Genomic DNA, 19,246 nt, shown 5'->3' with positions numbered 1-19,246 from the left:
GGGCGCAGAAATGACGTCACCTCCGCGCCAGCCGCCGTGGCGAGCGGGTCTTCCGGCCGCGAGGTCGCGGCGGGTGGGGCGGGGCGACGTCATGGGAAGCCGCGCGCCGGAAGCGAGCCGGACTGCGCGGAAGCCGCGGGGGCGGGGCCCGGAGGCGATGGGGGACGGCGGCGGCGGCCGGCGATGAGCGGCGGGAGCGCGTGAGGAGCCGGCGGGCGAGGCTGGGGGGCCCCGGAGCGCGAGCCGCAGGGCGGAGGGCGGGGGCGCGAGCACAGCGGGCGGCGGCGAGGCGGCAGCCGAGAAGATGGCGGACGGCGACAGCGGCAGCGAGCGCGGCGGCGGCGGCGGTGGCGGCGGCGGCGGCGGCGGTGGCGGCGGCGGCGGTGGCGGCGGCGGCGGCGGGCAGGGAGGCTTCCAGCCCGCACCCCGCGGTGGCGGCGAGCAGGAGACGCAGGAGCTGGCCTCGAAGCGGCTGGACATCCAGAACAAGCGCTTCTACCTGGACGTGAAGCAGAACGCCAAGGGCCGCTTCCTGAAGATCGCCGAGGTGGGCGCGGGCGGCTCCAAGAGCCGCCTCACGCTGTCCATGGCGGTGGCGGCCGAGTTCCGCGACTCGCTGGGCGACTTCATCGAGCACTACGCGCAGCTGGGCCCCAGCAGCCCCGAGCAGCTGGCGGCGGGCGCCGAGGAGGGCGGCGGGCCGCGGCGCGCGCTCAAGAGCGAGTTCCTGGTGCGCGAGAACCGCAAGTACTACCTGGATCTCAAGGAGAACCAGCGCGGCCGCTTCCTGCGCATCCGCCAGACCGTCAACCGCGGCGGCGGCGGCTTCGGCGCAGGCCCCGGGCCCGGCGGCCTCCAGAGCGGCCAGACCATCGCGCTGCCCGCGCAAGGTCTCATCGAATTCCGCGACGCGCTCGCCAAGCTCATCGACGACTACGGAGGCGAGGACGACGAGCTGGCCGGAGGCCCAGGAGGCGGTGCCGGCGGCCCCGGGGGCGGTCTGTACGGGGAACTCCCGGAGGGCACCTCTATTACGGTGGACTCCAAACGTTTCTTCTTCGATGTGGGCTGCAACAAGTACGGAGTGTTTCTGCGCGTGAGCGAGGTGAAGCCGTCCTACCGCAATGCCATCACCGTGCCCTTCAAGGCCTGGGGCAAGTTTGGTGGCGCCTTCTGCCGGTATGCGGATGAGATGAAAGAAATCCAGGAGCGGCAGAGGGATAAGCTTTACGAGCGTCGTGCTGGGGGCAGTGGCGGCGGTGAGGAGTCCGAAGGCGAAGAGGTGGATGAGGATTGAAAGGGCAGCTTTCCCCACTGGCCTCCCCCACCCTGTTACCCGCGCCCCCCACCCCGCATCCCCCTGGCTAGTTCCCATTCTTGCTCATTCCCCTGTGAGCTAGTGGAGAGGGAGCCCGGGAGGCCACCAAGGGAGAAAAAAAAAAACCAACAAAATTAAAAAAAAATAATATAGTTAAGAGAAATAACCATAAGACAACAGTCTTGAACAGTGAGTAAAGCAGTAAAGTTCCAGAAATTGACAGCAACCTGCAAAGAGAGGACAACAGCATCTCCTCACCTGCAAGAGTCTCAGCTTCTATTTCCCACCCGAGGTTCCTAAGCTCATCTAGATAATCCTGAAGGGGATAGATTTCGAGTCTGGGCCCCTAAACACATCTGACTTACCCAGATCCATCTGTGTATAACAGTTGAATTTGTGTTGTACCTGGGTAAATCTAAAGTATCTCTCCAGGCCTAGCCGCCGTTGCAGTGTCTATCCTTCACCTTCATTGTAATCAGCCTTTTGGATCGAGATCTTCACGGAAATTCTTGAGACAGAGAGACCTTTGCAGTTACCCAGTCCTGAGAGTCCAGGTTTATGAAAAGGAATGCAACTTTACACAATCATGGACAAGGCAAAAAAGAATTCAAAAAGCCATCAGCGAATCAAAACAAATTGGATTTTTTTTTAATGGTTTTGCATGGAACCTGGCCCCATGTCTTTTCTTTGCAGAATTGTTTTCCGGGATGTGAAAATTCAAAAGCCAATGCTTGAACTAGAGAATTCATTACTAAAATGGTTTAAAAGTTGGGCAAAAGGAATTTTTTTTTTCAAAAAATAAAAGCAGTTTTACATTGGGGGTTGCTGAGGTAGGCACAATAAGTCAGGCATAAAGCACAAGGCAAACTCGTTGAGTGGATGGGTTGCTGCTCACTAAAGTTCTTCCCTTGATCTCTAAAGGTGGAGGTCATTACCAAGAAGTGGCATTGGTGTGAATGAGAGCCAGATCCCATGGCTCTACCATATGAGCCAGTGAATTATGGCTAATTTGGCTGTTACAGCCACTGGTTGGCTGCATTTTAAACTGTAAAACTTGATGATTTTCTGCAAAAGGAACAGTGTGGCTACAAGCCTGAGCTTTAATGGAATATGCATCCTCACAGAGAAGTTGGAAATAACTAAAACTGAAGTCTTAATTCACCTTCAGTTTAATCTGTGGATTTGTTCAAATACTAAAGATCCTCAGGTTCAGAATTCCAGCATCATTTATTCTTTAAAACAAATTTTTAAGAACTTGATCCATCTTATTAGTACCTCACAATCAAAGTTGGCAAATGATGGATGAATGATTCAAGCAGTGCACCCGGTGGAAGCTGAAATCCATCTGTGAATGGAACTGATGTGAACGTGAATATGCTGACTATATCCTGGAAGCATTTTTATACCATCTTGAAATTGCAACATACTGGCATTGGCCAGTTTATCCAGCTGTCTTTCAAGAATAAAAGTTGGGGTTTTCATGGATCGCCTCTTCTATATTTTAAATGGATTTTCAGTAGAAATGATTTTTATTAATCAAGTTAATCCCACCCCATCAAAAGGTATTTCTAGAAATGTCACAGCCTAGGAAACTTTGAATTGAATGTTCTTTCCAAAGTTTTCAGGTATTCTTTGTGTGACACCTCAACCAGGAGGCAAGTAACCCCACCTCCACAATCTTAGTATTTTTTTTTAACTGCATGCCTGCCCTTTATTTGAGCTGCCTTTTTAATTTATTGCATATCCTTTTTATTATCTTATTTTGGTATTCAATCTTTACAATCTTTTTGTATTTATTGGGAAATAAGTAATATACAAAAAGGTCATTTTCATGTATTTGTGGCTGAGAGGGAGGGAGATACTTGTGTATATAAAATTAGGCTCTTTTTTTAAACTAGACTATGATTCAGAATAATGTTGATCTTAGGTTCAAAGAAATAGAAGAGCCACAAACATTGGTGCCCTTTTCAGACTATTTCTCTACTCACATCATTCATAGTAGAATTTTTAAACATTTTTTAAAGCTTTTCTTTTCAATTTTTCTCCGTTGCAAAGAATGTTTCCTAAATTGTATGGGAGCAATAGTATTTTTGATGTTTTAATGACATCCGTATACTTGTACTGTATTTTGTACCACAAGGCAGCTGTTTTCAATAATGTCCTGCTGTATTTACCTATGTGTTTTGAGTGTTTTGTTTCTTTGCTGCGGAGAACAAATTCCTAGTTTTAGTAAAGGAGATGAGAAGCTAGCATTAGGCTTGCAGAAACTGTTTAAGTTTCAACTCTGAGGCAGCAATGAAAATTAAGGTTGCAGCTATTAGTTGATCGCTGTAACTTTTTCATTTTCAAATCATGTACAATTCCTGTATAGACCAACTTGTTTTCTTGCTTCAGTGGTGATTCTGTTGCTCAGCTGCAGTGAGCCAGTTCAATTTTGCAAAGGTGCAGTACCTCTCCTTTTCAAGGGAGTGGTTTATTAATCTTTTTTCTTTTCTTTTTATTTGGCTGAATTGCAGTAACTAGCCTTGCCTTTCTATTCTGTAGAAATGACAGGGTCTTCACAATCCTTTACCAGTGGCTACTAAGCTATAATTAGCTGAATAGAAAGAATGTGGAAGTGGTCTGAGGCATATAGAGTATATGCCAAGAACACTACCATATATGGCATCAGCTTTGGTTACCAGAGAAATTTTCTTAGTCATTAGACCATATAACAGTTATATATCATATGTAAGTCTTTAGATATCAATTTGAGAATCCTCCAAAAAAAGGAGCAAAGAATGCGTAAGCTATGTGTTGGCAAAAGTAATTTATATTAAAATTTTGACCTGCCTGTGTAAGATTAAGTGGTGAATGTCCTAGTGGTGGGTTTTTAAGTCTTAAACCAATCTCTGAGGTTTATTTTTCCTGCAGGGGTGTTTCATGGCCTCTCTTCCACTGTAGGAAGATTGCAGAAGGATGTGGATTAATTGTAGCATTTCACTGATCCTCATTCCAGTGACTAGGGACAATAGAAATCTGCAGAGCATGGAGATTCATTCATTAATACTAGCTTATTAAAGGAAATAGTCTTTGTTCCAGTTAGATAATGGCATTATACAAACTCTGGGAAGCAACTAACTTTTTTGTTTTGTTTTTAGCTGCTTACTACAAACGCTTTAGAAGTTGTTTTTAAAATTTGGCAAACATCCCAGCTAATGAAAATAGTTACATTCCTTAGAAATAGGGAACTAAAACTCCTTTTCAAAAAATTGAGTTTTATTTCAAACTAGCTACAGAGATAAGCCTTTTTTTTTTTTTTTTTTTTCAAACAGTCAAAAGAGTCAGTCTCTGTGAAGAGATGTAACTCTTTAGGTTTCTATTGTCCCTTCTCATCATTTCAGCAAGTGAAATGGCAATTCTGGTGAGCAGATCTTTCAGTGCATATGCTGCACCAAACAAAATGTCAGTCTGTATAGCACCAAAAATCAAACTGAAAAGTAAACCAAAAACCCAAATACCCTATGGAACTGTTGGAGGCATATAGGTGGTACAACTGGCTGTAGCTGTGGTACACACATGGCTACTTGTCATGTCACTTTCCATAATTATTTACTGCAGAATGATTGAGAGGCTTTTGGTGCAGGCAGCCATTAACCTCCTGCTTCCTTTGTTACCTCTGGGTCACTTTGCAGTAAATTGCAGGTCTTTTAAGAGATTCAAGCTTCGGTTTTCTCAAAACAAAACAATTATCTTGTCTTATCTGAAAATGCAGGGTTGTGGGCAAAAGAGGCTGGTTATAATAATGCCCTCATATTGAGTGGTCTGTAAATGGCTGCACACTTCAGGCACTGTAGTTGCTGAAGATGCTTAAATATGACCTTGACTGGCTTTACAGGGGTGTAGAATGTAATCTACACAAGGTGACTGTGCATCTACCTTGCTCTTGAGGTGGATAAAATTAAGAAGCTGGAGTGTGTAAGCCATGCACATAAGTATTCTTCACTGTAAATTTTGTTTTCATTTTTAACCCAATTATGGTACTTTGTCCAATGCACAACTGATCTCTCAGTAGATATTCATTTGAAAATTGTGTGGCCTTGATCAGTGAGAAGGGAGAGGAAAGAAGTGACTTTTTGCTTATATGAAAATGACTTGTTTGCTGAGAGTTGTTCTATAACACTCTAGGTATGTTTTTGATTGTATCCTTTTTGATTGGGGAAAGTTAATGTTTTGATCCTGGAGCTAATTCAATTGAGTTTTCTAAGTATCAGAATTGCTCTGATGAATAACAAAGTTGACAGCTTTGATGTCCAATCTCAGGTTTTTTAAAATATAGTGGAGTGAAATCCCCACTATTATGAATTCTTTAAATCAATATTAATTTAGGAGACCTTAAAAGTCTTGTGCATAAGTAAGGCCTGTTCAGAGAGCAGACCTTTTTGCTCCTTTTCCACAATTGTACGTCACTTGAAAAAGTGTCAAGTGATTTTTGCATTGTATATTTCCATTTTATTCCTGACATATTTCTCAAAGATAAAGCACTTTTTGATCATGAAATGCATAGGATCTTTGTGTGATGTGGATCATGGTTTCTCAGGCTCCCCTAGATATTCTGTTTATGAATATTATTCTAACTTTATGTCAGGAGAGTAGAAATCTTTGCTAACGTTAGAAAGTTTGTATTGTTGATTCAGAATACATTTTGCTAGTTTCCAATGGATGGGAGAGTAAAAAATGCTGCATTCACAATTTAATAAGTTACTTTCCCTTAAGCCTTAAGGTAACTTTTTCTTTTCTGTCAACAACAGCACTGAAGTTACAGTAAATGAATGAGATTATCAGTTTTCAGGGTTGTTTTTAGAGTACTGTAAATCAATTAGCTGTCTTCCGAAAGAGTTACAATTCCCATTCAGTATACTAGATAATGGGTGTAAGGGTGGGGGTAGGGTAGGGTGGGGGGGAGATAGTTTGTAGAAAAGAAAAAAGAAAAAAAGAACCATGTTTACCTTAAAATACAGACAAGAAAAAAGTCCATATGTCCCATTTGAAATTCCATACGCAAGGTGGAAATGACAAATTACAGCCTCATTTCCTCTGCTTTTAATTTAGAAAAAAAAGTATTCATTTTTAATATTAGCTTCAGAAGTTTCTTGAGATAACTGGACTCTTGAGGAGCAATTTCCATTGCCATATCTGACTTGACTGTGTAAGTCATCCTCAGACCTTATTCTTAAAACCTAGTTTCATTACTGGAACATGTGCAATCCACTTTTCAGTACTGAAAGTTAAATTCAGAAAATGGAAAAATAAAATTGCATCAGCATTGTAAAGATTTCTTGTCCTGGGGATTCCCAATTGCAGTGTGTCCCCCTGAATCAAGCAAGGCCTTTGTGAATGCCTTTTGTATTTCCTAATGCAGTATGGAATATGCTGTCCACTTCTGTTCACAGTCTTACTCTCTGTTGAGAATCTAACTCATGCCTTCTTGGAATTAGACATTCCAATTGGGACAGATAGAACCATGTTAAAACGAGCAGATGCCATATTGTTAGCTTTACCACAGTAAACTAGTAAAAGGGAGAGCACAACTTTATTAGAAGCTAAGCTAGCATGATAGTGAAAGTTTTTAACTCAACTTTTCTAATAGATTTTTGAATCTGGGAGCAATTTTTATTTTCCCCATGCTATATCTGCTATCCACTGACAGATAAGAGAGGGCACACAGTGAAATGAAGGTCCAGAGTTGTGAAGAGAAAGCGATAGATACATTAAGTGGCCACTAGCATTTTGCAGAAGGCATGAGTTTGTTCTTTTTTCCTACCTTCAGCATCTCTTCAATGGCTAACTTTTTCAAGACTCACTGAGACCATCTCTTAAAGGCAAAATGTTTTGTCCTGTGTTGCAGGATCAGGCTGGTCAGAAAAATCTGTGCTTGGAAATAGAAGGGCAAGTGGATTGTTTCTTCCCTTTTAACATTTCTTCTTGGGAGAAAAAAGTACAAGAGACTCAAAGAAAATGAAAGAACAGGATTTTATCACTAAACACATTTGGAGGTTTTGTTTTAAATTGATAATAAGCATAAATCCTTTTCTTCTACCATGTCACTCTTCTGTGTAAAAAAGCTCTCTGGAGCTGGGCATGGTGGAACATGCCTGTAATCCCAGGTATTTGGGAGACAGAGATAGGAGATCGTGGCCCAAGGCCGGCCCTGGGCAATAAACAAAAGACCCTATCTGAAAAAAAAAGCAAAAAATAATACCAATAATAGGACTGGGCGTGTGGCTTAAGTGGTAGAGCATTTGCCAAGCAAACACAAGGCCCTGAGTTCAAAACCCAAAGTTCTACCTAGGGGAAAAAAAAACTTGGATTCTTAAAACCCTATAGATTGGACAAAAAGTCTAGAAACTGACTTTCAGTTAGTGTAGACACATTTTTTACAGTCTATGGTTTTGCACATTCCAATAGGAGGCAAGTAGTATTTGAGTTATTTTTCAGTGGCATCAGTATCAAGACTGTATCAGTGTATCTGAACTTTTTTCTGAAGTCCTAGAACATCTATATTATTAAGCATTTTGTTTTCCTTTTGGACTTTCATACAGATGTCTTTCTAAAATCATTTGTTAAGATCACCTGTTCTGATACAGTGCTATATAGCATGTTTTTGTTCTGTGGGAATCTTCAGAGACAGTTCCATCTATTGGTAGCTTTGTTAGACTTGGCTCTTCACTCCAAAGCGGGGGACTCATGTCCTTCCAGTAGAGAATCTACAAAGTTATTTCAATTAAAACCAAATCTTGATAGCAGGAGACAGCTTCCTGATCTAAATGTACAATTAGAGTTTAGGTTGGCAATTACTTTAAAAGGTTGTTTTTTGTTCTTTTTTTTTTTTTTTTGGAGAGGGTTGTCTTTGATCTCTGTAAATACCAACAAGCTTATACATTGTAAGCCAAGTGCGTATGCCTATGTATGAATTTGTAGAGCTGATTTCTGCTTCAAGTGAAGCTGCACCTTTCATTTTATAAAGTTCCCTCCACCCAGAATCCTATAAATGTTGTAAATAGAACATGGAAATTGTAGTAGTAGGATCAATTTGAGAATATCTGCTGAGAGACCAAAAAGTTCATTTTTTTAAGTACCTTGGTTAATTAAAAAGTAAAAAGATTATTTCTCTTGCTTATTTTTGAAAAGAAGAATGCACTTTAACATAGAGCTGCATGGGCAATTCAAACAAATCCGTGAAGTGCAGTACCCATCCAGAAATCACACTTCCTGAAAACCGTTCAAAAAGCAGAGTCCAGACGGGCTGTTGATCTCACTGCCTGTAGGTTGAAGCTCAGATTCTGAACAATTTTGATACATGCAGGGCTGCTTCAAAAGAGCAATGTGAATACAGCCAGAAGCTTCGGACAGGTCTGTAAAATAGCGGGTCCCGTATTTACCACTAACTAGCAAAACTGACAGAAAACTCATAGAAAAAGTTAAGAATCCTTCCTGCTGGTGTGCACTCCTTACAATAGCAGACTTTTGCAAATGGAGTTTTACAGTCTATATTTAAAGAATTGTATGTTTGTAACAAATAAAGTATGCGGAAAAGTGAATGACAATCTTGTGCCATTGTCTCTTTTTTTAAGAGTTTGTGTAGCCATTACTGGGGGGAGGGGAAGTATGATCTGTGGGGGTCACAAATGCATATGGGTTTGAGAAATTTCAAATCACTGAACATTTCATTAAACTATATAGCCAGTCTTTTGGGCTTTTATAATCTTTTAATAGTGGGGTGCTGGGTGCTCAAGCCTGTAATCCTAGCTACTCAGGAGGCTGAGATCTGAGGATTGTGGCTCAAAGCCAGCCTGATCAGGAAAGTAATTTATTGGAGACTAATCTCCAATAAACTACCAGAAAACTAGAAGTGGCACTATGACTGAAGTGGTATAGCGCTAGCTTTGAGCTGAACCGCTGAAGGACTGTCCAGGCCCAGAGTTGAAGCCCCATGACTGACAAAAAAAACAATGTACAGAATAAATTCAAATCCTAAATAGCTTTATACTTTGGTCTATAATCCAGACCAATCACTTCTATTTTTTTTTCTCACAGCTCAAAAACTGCTGTTCAAGCTTTCATTGTTTATCAACACAACTGTTTAGGCAAATTAGACTAGTCTCCTTTTGTCCTAATGTTAAATCAGGAAAATATAATTTATGCATCTATATATCCTGGCCTGTAGTCTCAGTATCTCCTTTATACTTAATAACTCAAGGAGAGGCTGAACACCATTATTTTAAGCCTGTAATCCCAGATGCTTGAGAGGCCCATGGTTTTAGGCCATCCTTGACAACAAGTTATACTGTATCTGTAACCCTAGATACATAGGAAAATTGCAGTCCAATTTTTGCCCCAGGCAAAAAATTTTGCACTCAGCTCAAAGCAAGACCTCTGCCACTTGAGCCATAGCGCCACTTCTGGCTTTTTCTGCTTATGTGGTGCTGAGGAATCAAACCCAGGGCCTCATGCATGCAAGGCAAGCACTCTCCCACTGAGCCACCTTCCCAGCCCCAAAATGTAAGACTTATCTAAAAATTAAAGCCAAAAGAGTTGGGGCATGGCTTAAGTGGTAGATTGCTTACCTAGGAACTATGAGGCCTTGAGTTCAAACGCTACATACAGATGGTAGTGTGAAGGCAGGGGAAACCTCACTACCAAAGTAAGCACAATGAAATTTTCATTCTGGAAAACACTATGGACTTGAGAAAATTAATATGAAAAAGAATTCTGTCATGAACAAAATTTTGACTTCTCAAATTCCCTGAAACCCGGGTATTTGTGGCTCATGCCAAACTAACCAGCAAAGATTCAGGCTACACACTGACTCAAGTGATAGAGCACCAAACAAGCAAGCAAGGAAGGCAGGTTAAGTTTGAGGTCCTGAGTTCAAACCCCATAATGGCAAAAAAGAAAAGCACTCCCTAATAAAGCTTCAGGAGGGGCTGGGAAGGTGGCTCAGAGGTAGAGTGCTTGCCTCACATAGCATGAGGCTCTGGGTTCAATTCCTCAGCACCACATAAAAAACCAGAAGTGACCCTGTTGCTCAAGTGGTAGAGCGCTAGCCTTGAGCTGAAGAGCTCAGGGAAAGCACGCAGGCCCAGAGTTCAGGCACCACGACTGATAAAAAAATAAAAATCTCTGGAACAGCACCTAAGCCCCAGGGCTGGAACACACAAAGTATAAGGAAAGGGAGCCGGGTGCCGGTGGCTCACCCCTATAGTCCTAGCTACTCAGGATGCTGAGATCTGAAGTTCAAAGCAAGCCTGGGCAGGAAAAATCTGTGAGAGTCTTTTTAAATTTTTTGTATTATTGTGAAAATACTGTACAGAGGGGTTACAATTACATGGGCAAGATAATGAGTACATTTCTTATCAAGCATTGTAGCCTCCTCCCTTGTTTCCCCTTCCCATTCCTTCCCATCCTCCCCCCCCCCCCATCCTCCCCCCTCCCCTCCAATCTTGACTCCAATTAACCACCCAAAAGCCACAAGTGGAGCTGTGGCTCAAGGGGTTGAGCATTAGCCTTGAGCAAAAAAAGCTCAGGGACAACGTCCAGGCCCTCAGTTTAAGACCCAGGACTGACACAAAAGAAAAGCTTGCAAATGGATTATTGGAGCACTGAGAAAGCTCTGAGGGGTTCTCCATAGAGAACCCCTTAACATGATCCAGTCACTCAGAGCCCAAAACAGATTTCTGAGTGAATAGGATGAATAGGCCTCAGCCAGAGAATTTGCTTTTCTAACAAGTCCCCTGGTAATGCTGAAGCTGCCTTGGTTTATGGACTATATGTAAAGACTTGCCTCCTCACTTGGCACTGATGGATCACGCCTGTAATCCTAGCTACTCAGGAGGCTGAGATCTGAGGATCGCAGTTTGAAGCCTGCTTGGGCAGTAAAGTCCTCATGAGACTTTTTTTTTTTTCTCAAGGAATATACTTTATTAATCTACCTCTCAGACACTAGAAATTAAAATTCAACTGAAATAGAAGAATCTATATACAATCTATATAGTACGGCCTAAGGGCCAGTTGGGGCTGCTCCTAGTTCTTGAACCAACTCATCTCCAATAAACTATTCAAAAAAACCTGGAAGTAGGGCTGTGGCTCAAGTGGTAGAGCATTAGCCTTGAGCACAAAGAGACTCAGGGACAGTGCTCAGGCCCAGAGTTCAAGTCTTACAACTGACAAGAGAAAAAAAAAAAAGAACTGCCACCTCAATTGATAAAATTTGGGTGGGGCAGGGCAGTCATTACTCAGTTGTCATGAATTTGTTTTGTGATTGCTTCAGAAAGACGTGGTCTGGTTCACCTTGAACACCTGTAGGTTGTTTGGCTTCAGCTTTATGAGAAGTTTGAGTAGTTGCAGACAGGCTACGTCCACAAAGAGCTTCATTAGAGCCAATACCTCATTTTGGCCTTGTTGAAGCTAGATTGTATGCCCAAGTGTGTGTCCAAAACTACTAGTGTGAGTCTGGATAAATCATCTTTCACATGTAAAAATCCATCAGGTCTGCCAGGCATTGGAGTACATGCATATAGTTCCAGAATTTTGGATGCAGGCAAAAGGATCAGAAAACAAGACAAAAAAAAAAAAATCTTCAGTTGGACTTGGCGAAAATGAGAGCCACCTAGTGTTCATTACTAAAGTCTTTTAAGTCCATTCATCCAATTAATGATAGGACAGCTACTATAGTCCAGGGTTGTGGGAGAGATCAGGGACATGATACATGGTTCCATGGCAGGCAAAACTTGGTAAGGAGAAAAAAGTAAGCTTTTAGGAGAAATCAGTCTCCTAACAACCAAGTACATTTTATTTACAGTCTCATTCTTGGCAAGAGACAAGTCCAAGTGATAGAAGATATTCTCACAAACTGTACATAACTTCTCATCCTGATACTGGCATCTCAAATATGTAATTTTATCTACTCAGGTGATCAAGAGGATGGTGGTATAAGACAACCTGGCTAGGAAAGTCCATAAGACCCCATCTCCAACTGACCAGCAAAATGCAGAGCTAAGAATAGTCCATGTGATGGGCTGGGAGGGTGGCTCAGTGGTAGAGCACTTGCCTTGCATGCCTGAGGCCCTGAGTTCGATTCCTCAGCACCACATAAGCAAAAAGAAAAAAGCCGGAAGTGGCGCTGTGGCTCAAGTGATAGAGTGCTAGCCTTGAACTGAAGAGCTGAGGGACAGCGCCCAGGCCCAGAGTTCAAGCCCCACAACTGGACCCAAAAAAAAAAAAAAAAGAAAAGAAAGAAAAGTCCATGGTGCTGGGAAGGTGGCTCAGTGGTAGGGTGCTTGCCTTGCATGCATGAGACCCTTGGTTCGATTACTCAGCACCACATAAGCAGAAAAAGCCAGAAGTGGCACTGTGGCTCAAGTGGTAGAATGCTAGCCTTGAGCTGAACTGCTGAGGGACAGTGCCCAGGCCCTGAGTTCAAGCCCCAGGACAAGCAAAATAAAAAAGAAAACTCCAGGGGCTGGGATGTTGGCTCAGTGGTAGAGCGCTTGCCTTGCATGCCTGAGGCCCTGGGTTCGATTCTTCAGCACCACATAAGCAAAAAGAAAAAACCCAGAAATGGCGCTGTGACTCAAGTGGTAGAATGCTAGCCTTGAGCTGAAGAGCTGAGGGACAGCGCCCAGTCCCAGAGTTCAGGCCCCATGACTGGACCCAAAAAAAAAAAAAAAAAAAAGAAAGAAAGAAAAAGAAAACTCCATAGGACCCCATCTCCAACTGACCAGCAAAATGCAAAGCTGGAGTCATGATCCTTTTTTTTGGGGGGGGGGGGGTTGTAGGGCTTGAATTCTAGGCCTGGGCGCTGCCCCTGAGGTCTTCAGCTCAACGCATGTGGTCTACCACTTGAGCCACAACTCACTTTCTGGTGGAAAGTGAGTCTCACAGACTTTCCTGCCCGGGCTGGTTTTGAACCATGATCCTCAGAGCTCAGCCTAAGTAGCTAGGATTACAGGCATGAGCCACAGGTGCCTGGCTTCATGGTCCCTTTTTATTGGATGCAAGTACTGTGCTTGAAATCAGGGCTTGGGCACTACCCCTTAGCTTTCTCACCCAAAGCTGATACTGTACTACTTGAATTACAACTCTACCTCCAGCTTTGATACTGCTTCATTGGAGATAAGAATCTCCGATTTATCTTTGCAGGTTGGCTTCAAAAACCACAATCCTCAGATCTTAGCCTCAGTCCTAGCTAGGATTACAAGCGTGAGCCACTAGTGCCTGGCTCATTATCCCTTTTTGTGGGCTTCTCAATGAACCTAAGTAAGTTTTTCAAACTCAGCCAGCACCCATCTAAGCCTGTTCACTCTTGTGCAGTGAGCCTGGGATGACTCACCCAACCACAGGCTACGCTCAAGGTTCTGCAGAAACTCCTGCAGGCACTGAGGAAAGAAAGTAGACTGTGGATGCTGCTGGCTCACGCCTGTAATCCTAGCTACTCAGGGGGCTGAGATTTGAGGATTACAGTTCAAAGCCAGCCTGGGCAGGAAAGTCTGTGAAACTTATCTCCAATTAACCACCAGAAAATTGGACATAGTGCAGTGGCTCAAAGTGGTAGAGTAGCCGGGTGCTGGTGGCTCACGCCTGTAATCCTAGCTACTCAGGGGGCTGAGATCTGAGGATCATGGTTCAAAGCCAGCCCCAGCAGTTCATGAGACTTTTTTTTTTTTTTTGGCCAGTCATAGGGCTTGAACTCTGGGCCTGGGCGCTGTCACTCAGCTCTTCAGCTCAAGGCTAGTGCTTACCATGTGAGTCACAGCACCATTTCTGGATTTTTCTGCTTATGTGGTGCTGAGGAATTGAACCCAGAGCCTTGTGCATGTGAAGCAAGCACTCTACCACTGAGCCACCTTCCCAGCCCTCCGTGACTTTTATCTCCAATAAACCACCAGAAAACCGGAAGTGGCACTGCGGCTCAAGTGGTAGAGCAGAAGCCTTGAGCTGAAGAGTGAGGGACAGTGCCCAGGCCCAGAGTTCAAGTCCCATGACAAAAAAAAAAATCAACATGGTAAGAGTACAAGCCTCTTTCTTTCTTTCTTTCTTTTTCCCTTTTTTTTTACTCAGGGCCAGGGCACTTCCTTAAGCCTCTCAGTGCTCAAGGCTAGTGCTCTATCACTTGAGCTACAACGCCACTTCCAGCTTTTTCTGTTTATGTGGTACTGAAGAATTGAACCCAGGGCTTCATGTGTGCTAGGCAAGCACTCTATTGCTAAGCCACCTTCCCAGCCCCAGAGTGCTAGCAATAGAGCTCAGGGACAGCACCAGGTCCTAAATTCAAGCCCCACACCAACAAGAAAAACAAAAACAAAAATAAAGGTACTCATTATTTATGTAACTTTAACCTGTCACTTTTATAGTAACAGAAAAAAAAAAAAATAGAAGCCCCAAAACAACAATAACAGAAAGCTGGAAGTGGAGCTGTGGCTCTAGTAGTAGGGCACTAGCCTTGAGCAAAAAAGCTCAGAGACAGAGTGCTGAGGTCATGAGTTCAAGTCCCCACACATCCTTGACACACATACACACAAAGAGTATGGCTCAGCAATAGAGTATCTGCCCAGCAAGTGGAAGGCCCAGAGTTCAAATCCAGTACTAAAACCACCAAGTAAAAAACAAAAAACAAAAAAAAAACCTGTACTTTTTCGTATCTGCTTATGGTCTAGTTTAGTCAGAAAAGTGTATTTGTCTACTTTAGGGATGAGGGTTTAGGTTAGTAATGGGGTCCCTTATAACATAAAAATAGCCTGTTAAGCTCATGAGAAGCTTCAGGAAAAACAGCGGAGAACATTCTTCCCAGGGAAGAAGAGCTGTTGTCAATGATTGTGAATGTTCTAGGATTAGTGGGTTCTGGTTTCCTGGCAGTGAGAGCTAATTAGTGACATGGCTCAGGCAAGTGACTCACCAGGATGGCTAGGATGATCTCATTTGTCCACCAGCTGACACCACACCTCCCCTGGTGGGGATGGAAAACTGTTTTGGGTACAGCTGCAAGACTCAAACCTTCATCAGCCCACTTATGACTTAGGGCAGAACTGTGTGTGGGATTCCTGGGGTTCTTATTGGTGTGGTTCTAGACTACCTAACCATTCAGCCACCTTTAACAGAGGTGATTCCATGTGCCCTGCAAGCTACTCTCCTTATACCCTCAAGTGGCCTGACCTGACATCATTCATTGCTCTGGTGTGTTCTAGAGCAGAGCTAGCTAGACAGAGTGAACACTCATTCTTCAAGTCAGGAAGCTCAACAGTAAGTAGTCATACCTGTAACTCTGGCCTCCCTCCTCATCTCTTATTGAGCCCCACCATGCCTTCCCAGAATCCAGTAACCTGGACTCTTTTTTTTTTTTTTTGCCAGTCCTGAGGCTTGAACCCAGGGCCTGGGCACTGTCCCTGAGCTTCTTTTGCTCAAGGCTAATACTCTACCACTTGAGCCCCAGCACCCTTTCTGGCTTTTTTGTTTATGTGGTACTGAGGAATCAAACCAAGGGCTTTATGCATGCTAGATAAGCATTCTACCACTAAGCCACTTTCCCAGCCCCCTGGAGTAATTTTTTGAGTGCACCAGTACTGAGGTTTGAAGCCAAGCCCTCAAGTTCTTACTTGGCTTTTTTTGCTCAAGGCTGGCACTCTACCACTTGAACCACAGTTCCACTTCTGACTTTTTGCTGGTTAGTTGGAGATAAGAGTTTCAGACTTTTCTGTCCTAGCTGGCTTTGATCCTTAGAACTTAGCCTCCTGAGTAGCTAGGACTATAAGTGTGAGCCACTAGTGTTCAGCTTCACAGAATCATTTAAAACAAGGAGCACACTTAAGCTATGCTTAGAATAAATGGTTTGGTTCTCAGAAGGTACTCTGCCTTTGCAAAATTTCAATAAACACTAAAGATTTCTGAGGAAGTCAATGTTCCAATCACAACCCTGCTGATGATCCAGAATTTCAGCAGGTGAACTGAACTGTTCTCCACAAAAATAATGTTTCAATGCCCTGCGCTAGACCTATCTTGTGGCCTAATAGACTTACTTAGGGCCGAAGAAGAGTAATAATGCAGAGTAGGAAGAAATGTCTGGTGATGGCAGTTTCTGTGTCCTTCACTTGCACCTTTGGATACACAAAAGAGAATCATAAATGTGTAGAAGATGGTGAATTACAGCTGACATAAACGGCTTATGAGAGAGGAGGAAAGATTTACTTTGGCTGATGATTTCAGAGATTTCAGTGTATGGTGGGCTGGCTGGCTCCATCGCTATGGGCCTGGGGTAGAGCAGAACATAAGAGAAAGGGGCTGGGAAGGTGGCTCAGTGGTAGAGCACTTACCTTGCATGCATGAGGCCCTGGGTTCAATTCCTCAGCACCACATAAGCAAAAAGCCAGAAGTGGTGCTGTGGCTGAAGTGGTAGAGCACTAGCCTTGAGCTGAAGAGCTGAGGGACGGCACCCAGGCCAAGAGTTCAGGCCCCATGACCAGACCCCCCCCCCAAAAAAAAATAGTAGAGGAAGTATGTGGCAGAGAAAGGAGACTGCTCCCTTCATCAAAACCAGGAAGCCAAGAGAAGAGAAGAGGAGGGAGGAAGGGTAGGGAGGGGCAGAAAGGTCCAGGGACCAGATAAACCCTTCAAATGCATACTTTCACTATTCTACTTACTCCACCTAGGCCCAGCTCCTAATAGCCCACTCAGCTATTACCTAAAGAATAGATTCATCTATTGATGAGCTACAACACTAGGTCTGGTGGCACATGCCTGTAATCCCAGCACTCAGAAGACGGAGGCAGGATTGTCAGTTCAGGCCAGCCTCCTCTGTCTAGTGAGACCCTCATTCAAAAACAAACAAACAAACAAACAACAAACCGCTGGTATAACTGGCTTACATCTGTTAGCTACACAGAGGCTGAGATTTGAGATTGCAGTTCAAAGTCAGTCCAGGCAGAAACTCCATGAGATTCTTATTTCCAATTAACTACCCCCCCCCAAAAAAAAAATTCCAGAATTGGCTTGAAGTGTAGTTCAAGTGCTAGAGTACTATCCTTGAGCAAAAAAGTTCAGGGACAGTGGGGCTCACATTTGTAACCTTAGCTACTCAGGAGGCTGAGATCTGAAGACAATGGTTCAAAGCCAGCCCAGGCAGGAAAGCCCATGAGACTCTTATCTCCAATTAACCACCAGAAGTGGTGCTGTGGCTCAAGTGATAGAGTACTAGCCTTGAGCTGAAGAGCTCAGGACAACACCTAGGCCCAGAGTTCAAGCCCCAAGATGAATCAAAAGAAAAAAAAAAGTTCAGGGACAGAGCTCAGGCCAAATTCAAAAACCAAAAATAAATAAATATGTATATATATATATGTATATATATTGTTTCTGTTGGTAATACAAACTCAAAGTTAAGTGGTCGTGAGTATTGTGGTCCAAAACTAATTCCTATGACTAAACATGTTTATTGTATTATTTCTGGCCAAACATCTGTGTTAAACTACTGTAAATAGGGCTGGGAAGGTGGCTCAGTGGTAGAGTGCTTGCCTTGCATGCATGAGGTCCTGGGTTCAATTCCTCAGCACCACATAAGCAGAAAAAAGCTGGAAGTGGTGCTGTGGCTCAAGTGGTAGAGCACTAGCCTTGAGCTGAAGAGCTGAGAGACAGCGCCCAGAGTTCAGCCCCCCAGGACCACCAAAAAACAAAACAAACAAAAAAAACTACTGTAAGTGTACAATAGGTATCCTAACCTCCTTTTCATTATTACTTTTCCTTGGAGAGAAAAGAATTTCCTCCTTTTTTGGAGGGGGGGGGGGGGGTAGAGGGGGAGCCCGGTCATAGGCCTGAATGAACTCTGGGCCTGGGTTTTTTCCGGGTTTTTTCTTTTTTGCTTATGTGGTGCAGAGGAATCGAACTCAGGGCCTTAAGCATGCAAGGCAAGTGCTCTACCACTGAGCCACCTTCCCAGCCCCTTATTGCTGGGTTTGTCAAACCATGGTTTCACTCATTAAAGAGGTAAACAAGCCACCATTTTATTATTTCCTGCTAGGCACCAATGGCTTATGCCTATAATCCTAAATATTCAGGAGTTTGAAATCTGAGGATCCAGATTTGAAAACATGATATCTCCAATTAACTATCAAAAATCCAGAACTGGAGACATGGCTCCAGTAGTAGAGTGCCAACTGTGAGCAAAAAAAGTCAAGGAAGAAGCCAGGTACTGGTGGCTCACGCCTGTAATCCTAACCACTCAGAAGAGATCTAAGTCTCATGGCTCAAGGCCAATCCAGGCAGGAAGGTCTGAGAGACTCTCCAATTAACCACCAGAAACAGGAAGTGGATGCCAGGACACACACACACACACACACACACACACACACACACGCGCGCGCGCGCGCGCGCGCGCGCGCGTCAGCACACAACACAGAAAGTGTTTCAGGTTACACTGTGAAATGCTATTGAGAGAACACAAACTACTACAAGAAAATAAAGCAGAGATAGGGAGGGAATGAACAGCGACACAATTAGGACGCATCTGAACCAATCAAGCAGGAAAATGCTGGAAAGGCACCTCATTTCTACTTTTGCTCTGGGCCTGGGCACTGTCCCTCAGCTCTTCAGCTCAAGGCTAGCGCTCTACCACTTGAGCCACAGCGCCACTTCGTGTTGTCTGATGGTTTATTGGAGATAAGAGTCTCACAGACTTTCCTGCCCGGGCTGGCTTTGAACCGTGATCCTCAGATCTCAACCTCCTGAGTAGCTTGGATTACAGGCGTGAGCCATCGGCGCATGCTCACATACATTCTTTAGTTTTCAAAACAGCTTCCACAGGAAGGCAATTCCACATGGCAGCTTTTCCTCGGCTCTACTCCAGGGTGTTCCCCAAACTTCAGCAGCAAGGGAGTCCTCGATCGGGGTCTGCCGCCGCGCCATCAG

At 44.0% G+C, this 19,246-nt stretch overlaps 1 protein-coding gene across 1 annotated transcript; it reads left to right on the top strand.

Moving 5' to 3' along the window:
* The first annotated feature begins 304 nt into the window (after positions 1-304).
* On the top strand, positions 305-8,904 carry Purb (purine rich element binding protein B). The gene has a single exon (XM_042702416.1). The coding sequence runs from the start codon at positions 305-307 to the stop codon at positions 1,295-1,297; it is 993 nt and encodes a 330-aa protein (XP_042558350.1). The 3' UTR covers positions 1,298-8,904.
* Positions 8,905-19,246: the final 10,342 nt, after the last annotated feature.

Source organism: Dipodomys spectabilis, unplaced genomic scaffold, assembly GCF_019054845.1.
Source record: "Dipodomys spectabilis isolate Male_0828 unplaced genomic scaffold, ASM1905484v1 ptg000322l, whole genome shotgun sequence".
NCBI lineage: Eukaryota > Metazoa > Chordata > Mammalia > Rodentia > Heteromyidae > Dipodomys > Dipodomys spectabilis.
Note: the sequence above shows the minus strand (reverse complement) of the source record. Positions and strands in the feature narration are given on the sequence as shown.